Raw genomic sequence first — 6,659 nt, forward strand, 5'->3', positions numbered from 1 at the left:
AGTGGACTAGCAATTGCTCGCTGCATGTGATTATGATTAGTAGATTGCAAACATTTCATGTGTGTTTTCTCAATTAACAACATGTATAATTATTATATTGTTTTTTGCTCTTCTCTCCCTTCTTCTTTGAAGAGTCCTAAATCCTAATGCAAAAGAATAGGTACCTATTCAAAATAGAGAAAAATACATAATTCTCTTTGCAAGAAATTAATCCCCAAATAGGCTTTGCAATAAAAGGAAAAAATAAAGAAGTAAGCGAAGGAAATCACAACGTGTTCAAGTATGAGATAGGGAGAGAAGAGGAAATCACCACGCGTTCAAGTATGAGATAGCATAGTTACAGTAGTAATTGAAAAATTGGATGGCAGCAATATGACTTCTGTATTTTTATGCAAAATCTTAAGCAAATTTTTACTATTGAGAAACCTAAATGCACATATGGAGAGGACTTAATAGTCCAAACACAAGACCTTTTCTTTTTGCCGCACGCTTCTTTTTTAGAATATTTGCACTTTTATTTTTTTGAAAAGACAAGATAAATATGTAAATCAAAAAGAAAAGTATCCTTAGCAATCATAAACAATGAATGCTAATGAAATTATAACCATCCATCAAATGTTTCAATTTTTAATAAACTCCTATGAGATAAGAGTGTCCATTTTCTCTAAGTTCTTCAAATCAGCCACATATGAACTACGCATGCTGAGATCTAATAAAAATATACATAGCACCTCATCATCGGTGGTTGACAACCAGGGTTGACATTTAATCCATAGGTGAGATGGATTTGCGAAGCAAAAACTCCTACCTTATCTTTCATCTAGGTTTTATATCAAGTATTCATTATTGATATCTTGGTCCTTACTGTACCAATTAATATTGTATCCATCCTTAAAGGAAATGTTCTTATAAAATACTTTGAATGAATATAGATCATTCACAATATCAAAGGGATGCATTTTGGTTTGGATGCGACCTAAATTTGCTTCAATTCACGACTAGGTGGATTCAGGTTAAATCAAGTCCAAAGGGATTGGAGTTCGATACTAAAACCTATTGTTTAAACTAAAATTTGCCTTCATGAGGCATGTTCATTCGGATTCATCCACATCCTCCTCGACCATTTGGTTATGATCCGGAACCCATGCTCAAATTTGCCGGTTTGGTAGGGGCCTAATACTGGCCGGGTATCTAGGGTTTGGGTCTAAATCGGGTGCGATATGATTTGGATCCTGGCGTGCCCATTTACCCAACCCACTTGCACCCCACCATTAGGCAAGGGTCAGCCCTCCTTCCCAAACCCTATACAAAATTCCCACACCCAGAACCCAAACAATTCCTATCATCTGCTCCTTTTAGTCTATTATGAGCTTAGTTTTGCACCCCATCTCATCTCCTTCCAAGAAATAATGACACATCATGAGCTTGGGCTCCTCATCCACCCCTCTCCCTCTCCCACCCCTCTCCCTCTCCCCTCTTTCTCTTCAAAGAAAAGCAAGGAGACTCCGACTCCAATCCTCCTCTTTTCTTCCCTCTCCCAGGCCTCGAACCAAGCGCCCCAACCGCCTCCGCCCCAATCTCCCCAAAACCCTAATCCCCAAACCCCAATCCCCACCTCCGCCGCCCCCTCGGCCCCTCCCTCCTCCGACTCCCGATGAATCCCCCGCCGCCCACCCCGTCGTCGTCGTCGTCGAAGGAGAGGTGGAAGCTGTCGAGGGAACGGTGCGGGCGGCGGAGGGAGTCGTCCCGTTCCCTCCCGCCGGCCGCCGATTGTTCCCGGGACCGGTCCTCGACCTCGTCTTCCGGTTTGCCGCCCTTTTCGCGGTGCAGACGGTTGTTGCCGTCTGGTTCCTAGGCGGCGAGAGCGTCGAGGAGAGCGGGGGACGTGAGGAGCAGGGGAGGAAGACGATGAAGGTTGAGAAGGCGGAGGCGGAGGGCGTGGGGGAGTTTGAGAGGATGGTGCTGGAGATCAGGGCGATGGCGAAGGAGGCGAGGGAGAGCGACAGGAAGGATCTTGCTGAGGGGAATAGAGTCAAGGAGGAGGTTGGCCGGGGGATTGGCCGCTTGAGAAAGAGTTTTTCTCAGGTTATTTTGGATGAGAATGATTCTTCTTCTTCTTCCAAGGGTAGGGATGGGAAGAAAAGTGGAGGGAAATCGAACGAGAAAAGAAAGCTTGGATTTTTGAGCTCCGTTGCGAAGAATCGGAATGTTCCAAAGGGGTTTAATGGGTCAAAGGGGAAGGATGAGTCTGTTGATGGTGGCATTGGTATGGTATTTTGCCTCTTTTTCAATTCAATGCAAGTTAACTATTTAATAACTTTGTTGTTGTTTCTTTCGTTGAATTAATTAACCAAACCACATTCTTCAGGCCAATTCTAGCCTTTTACCTGTGGTACTATGTATTAGGTTCTAGCTTGCACAAATGATTTTACTCACCGATATATCATTTTGTCAACTGTTACTATTTGAATTTTGGTTTCCTATAAAAGTCCAGGTTCTTCTGATTGCATCTGAAAGTTGTTTGGTGTGTGGCTAGATAGTGACAAGCCTAGCTCTTGCTACGTAGCCTACATATTGTTTGGTTCTCTGGATGGGGCTGATTTAGAGTTTATGGTCTACATTCACCTAATGATATCAGTGGAAACCTACAAAAAAGAATAATAATGATAATATCGGAGGAAGGCTAAAAAGGAATGCTTCAAAAAAGACAATTCGTGAAGCTGACCCCAAATAGTTGGACAAGGTTAGATGGTAATATGGTATCTAGGGTTGTTTTACCAATATCTTTTCAAGGGCATTTCTACAATCAATGATGAAGTAGTTTGTTTTTGGTTAAATAAAATAAGGTTATCACATTTGATGCCTCTTTTTAATTGTCTTAGGAGAACAAATTTATGGGTAAGAGTGACAAACTCAATGTTTGTGCAAAAGTGCAAACTTGTCCGTGTCCTGCACAAAGCCATGAGGCAAGAGGATTTTGAGTAACAAAGAATCTATATCATGATATAAGGGTACTCTCAGAATATGAAGATTAGAAATATATTCCTCGTACAAGCTCTTATGCTTAATTCCGCACCCCCCCCCCCCCCCACCCCCACCCCAAGAAAGAAAAAAAAGGATATGAATTAAAATAATTCAATATCCACAAATCATTAAAAACATTTAGCCCTCTGTAATTAGAATGAAGAGGTTAGTTGTTTAGTGAACTTCTGATACCATATATAATCTCAAACTATCATACATTACTTTCTATACCATTAGACTTGACTTGTTTGCTTTGGGCATGTTGCAGAATACAGGGGTACCCCGAGTTGTTCCCCATTCTTCATGCAAGAACAATTCTTTTGTTTTACTTCCAGAAACAAAACTTAATTTTTCAGCTTGTTTGACTAAAATTGCTTTCTACTCCTGATATTATGATGAATTGTCTGATGCCATAAAAGGCATAATAAGCACTTAGAAATCCATCACTGTATCAGGTAAAATTGTTAATTTATTCATCTTAGGTGGTATTCAACAGCTTGCTCATCAAAAACCTGGGAAGGAACCCTCAATACTGAATGAGCAAGGGAAGAAAAGAGCATGTGGCTCCGAGATGACCAAAACGTTTGCTGATGTGGAGAGTTATACAGTTTCATCAACTCAAGGAACTGAAAGATTAGAAGATGGTCATGGCACTTCTTTTAGTAGAACCAGAAACAGTAGAAGCAACCCAGATTATATTGAAGGGGATTTGTCTCCCGAGTTTAGCAGTTCCACATATGCTGTATATGATTCTAGAAGTTATACTCAAGCAGATATATCAAAGGAGGCTTCTCTGATGGAAAGCAAATCCATGCTGGAGATGCAGAATGACAAAAGTTCCATGAAGGCAAATGGAGAACCCTCTGTTATAAACAGAAACGTCAGTGAGAAAGAAGAGCGGGATTCGCAAACTAAACAAGTTGAACACAAGTCAGTTGTTAATGAAGAAAAAGATAGCCAGTTTGATAAAGGGCACAATCTGTGGTGGTTGAAACTTCCTTATGTTCTAGTAAGCAATTTTTCTCCCATACTGTGTTTGTTCATATTCCTATCTTCTTTGTTACAAAAAAAAGGGGCATGTGCATCTCTTCAGTTTCATTATATTATGCAAATTAGTTATCTCCTTGCACCTGATTTCAATTGTTTCAGTACTATGCATATGGTTTTAATCTCAGGACTTGCAACTATACTTTCTTTCATAATAAAATCAAGAATGTTTAGATGCTTATTCTTAGCTATTATGATTTTCAGGCTATTTTTCTATGCAGAGGTTCTGATGGCAATGGCCCAAAAGGACTCTACTCCTTACAGATGAACTCTTCGTCAGATGATGGGAATTTTACATCTTATACTGTTGCTTTTCAAGATCGTGGTGATGCATCAAACTTCTGCTACTTAGTGGAGTCCTTTTTTGAAGAGTTGGGTGATGTCAGTGCTGACATTGTTCCTCTGACTATTCAAGTAAGAGTTATTCTTGATTCACTCATAATAGAACTCTAAATCTGGTTATATATCCTTCCTTTTCTTTTGGTGGAGCAACTGATGCATCAATATAATAGAAAGCCTTTCTGGTACTTCATGATATGAAACTTGAAGCAGAAAAGCCTTTACTGATAAAAACGTGATATGCAGGAAGCATCTGTGACATCTTATAGTACGTCAGAACATATTTGAAGTGGCAGATAGCATACTCCTTATATAGTACATGTTTAATATAACTTTCACACTTTTTTCTCCCTTTCTCATATCTAAGATTTGGTTTTGTTAGAGCTAATTTATGGCTAAAGATAGGTAGGTTTTTCAATAATATTGTCATGTGGACAGCTCTATTCTCTACTCATGAATTTTTTCCCTCAACTGGGGATATAAAGCTGCACAATGGGTGTGTTTCAGGAACTTGACGAGGCAGTAACGGCGGGTGAATTTAAGGTGATTGTTGTTAGAAAGGGCCAACTTCATTTGTATGCTGGACAGCCTCTTGCTGAAGCAGAGACTGCATTGCGTTCTTTGTTAGACTAGACTTGAGAGATTGTAGGGGAAAAAAATAGGTGAAGGGTTTTTTTCCTCCATGCAACATTCGAAAATATCTGCTTGAAGTGGTGCATTTATTTATGCTGAATCACTCATATTTTTTTTCTGTTTTTTTGCAGTGGTAGGAGATTTTGAACTGTAAAGGGCAGCGACGGGATCATTGTATTGATACAAGTTACAAAATTGGTTTTCTTGTGGTTGACACCATTGTTTTAACTGAGATTTGTGCGACAGAAAATTATTTCTATTCGCAGAATATTGATGTCTATAAATGGCTTGATCTCCTCATGTAGCAGCAGTAGCCCGTACCCATGATCTCAAAATAACATTTTTGCTGAGCAAATATATCATGTCAAAGTATCAAATGAAATATATTTCATGATATTCGAAACATTTTTTGCAAGATTTATATTGTAGCAAGTGCAATTATCTTGATGAAGCCATGATATACGGTAACAGATGTGATGATTTTTAATGCGGTAAGGCAATTTGACTACTGATCTTGCCTGACCTTTCAATATTCTCTTTGGTAACTTCTTTGATCTTCTCTACCTAGCCAGAGCTGTATATGTCATATAAGCATGCACTCTTTGATAACTTATTTGGTCTACTCCATCTAATCAAACTTGTATGTGTTATAAGCATGCCCTACAAATCACCTTTCCTTTATGTGTCCAAGTTATCTCTTGTTTGCAAGGTGTGAATGCCTGTTAGAACTGATCTTATGGGCTATTGCTCTCACATATGTAATGTTACAACTTCAAATTGTGGTGTTGTAATTTTGAACACTACATTGTCCATCATGCATCCTAGCAATTTTAAATTGCTAATTTCTGTTATTGGCTCACTGCATCACCCTCTAGATGCTAATTGCTCGGTCGGTATCAATGATGCAACCATGCCTTTTGGTAGATAATCAGCACAAAAAATGGAGAGTGGCTGCAAATGATATAAGAAAATAAAAAGCAAACCTTGCTGAATTTGTTGTTGGATTTTTTTTGTTCTGAGATGGAAGGATAAAAGGAGCAGAAATTACTTCCTTCAGCTTATTTATCCTATTTCGCAAAACACTGCACGAAGAGCCCCATCCTTTTCTCTCTTTTTTTTTTCTGTTTCTCTCTCGTCTTCTCCTTTTCTCTATCCCATTCTCTCTCTCTCTCTCTCTCTCTCTCTCTCTCTCTCTCTCTCTCGTTTTAGGCGGACCGCCGCTATCTGCTAGAGTTGCAAGCTCTTCAACAAAGGTTATAGCTAAAATAATTTTTTCCCACCTCCAATCCTCCTCAACAAAAGTTATAGCTAAAATAATTTTTTCCCATCAGCAACTCTCCATGAAAGATGGAGGGCATTTTAGTTATTATTTAGTTTTTGTTAATTGTGTCAAGATAGACGGGTAGACTACATTGCAATGGAAAAATAAGTCATAGGTCTGCATAAAATGTTTTAAAAATTTAAGACTGAAGCATTTTTCGCCTAAATTTGAAGGGATGTCTCTATAATTTTTTCTAAAATTTATTGAAATCCAAAGTGAAAAAGTGTTCTATTTTTTTTGAGGGGAAAGAGAAAACTACGCTATTAAACAAAGAATTCAAGGTACTATTTTATAG

The 6,659-nt window shown here is 38.9% G+C and overlaps 1 protein-coding gene across 2 annotated transcripts; it reads left to right on the forward strand.

The window, feature by feature from the left end:
* The first annotated feature begins 554 nt into the window (after window positions 1-554).
* LOC103715089 lies at window positions 555-5,491 on the forward strand. Of its 2 annotated transcripts, XM_008802609.4 has the most exons (5): window positions 896-2,266; window positions 3,507-4,033; window positions 4,276-4,485; window positions 4,918-5,072; window positions 5,175-5,491. In XM_008802609.4, the coding sequence occupies exons 1-4, from the start codon at window positions 1,420-1,422 to the stop codon at window positions 5,041-5,043; spliced, it is 1,710 nt and encodes a 569-aa protein (XP_008800831.2). In that variant the 5' UTR covers window positions 896-1,419; the 3' UTR covers window positions 5,044-5,072; window positions 5,175-5,491. The 2 variants fall into 2 exon arrangements, with proteins under 2 accessions (XP_026663486.2, XP_008800831.2); XM_026807685.2 differs by lacking the exons at window positions 4,918-5,072; window positions 5,175-5,491 and having other exon boundaries at window positions 555-2,266; window positions 4,293-4,433.
* The last annotated feature ends 1,168 nt before the right edge of the window (window positions 5,492-6,659 follow it).

The sequence above is a fragment of the Phoenix dactylifera genome, unplaced genomic scaffold (assembly GCF_009389715.1).
Source record: "Phoenix dactylifera cultivar Barhee BC4 unplaced genomic scaffold, palm_55x_up_171113_PBpolish2nd_filt_p 000077F, whole genome shotgun sequence".
In the NCBI taxonomy this organism is placed as follows: domain Eukaryota; kingdom Viridiplantae; phylum Streptophyta; class Magnoliopsida; order Arecales; family Arecaceae; genus Phoenix; species Phoenix dactylifera.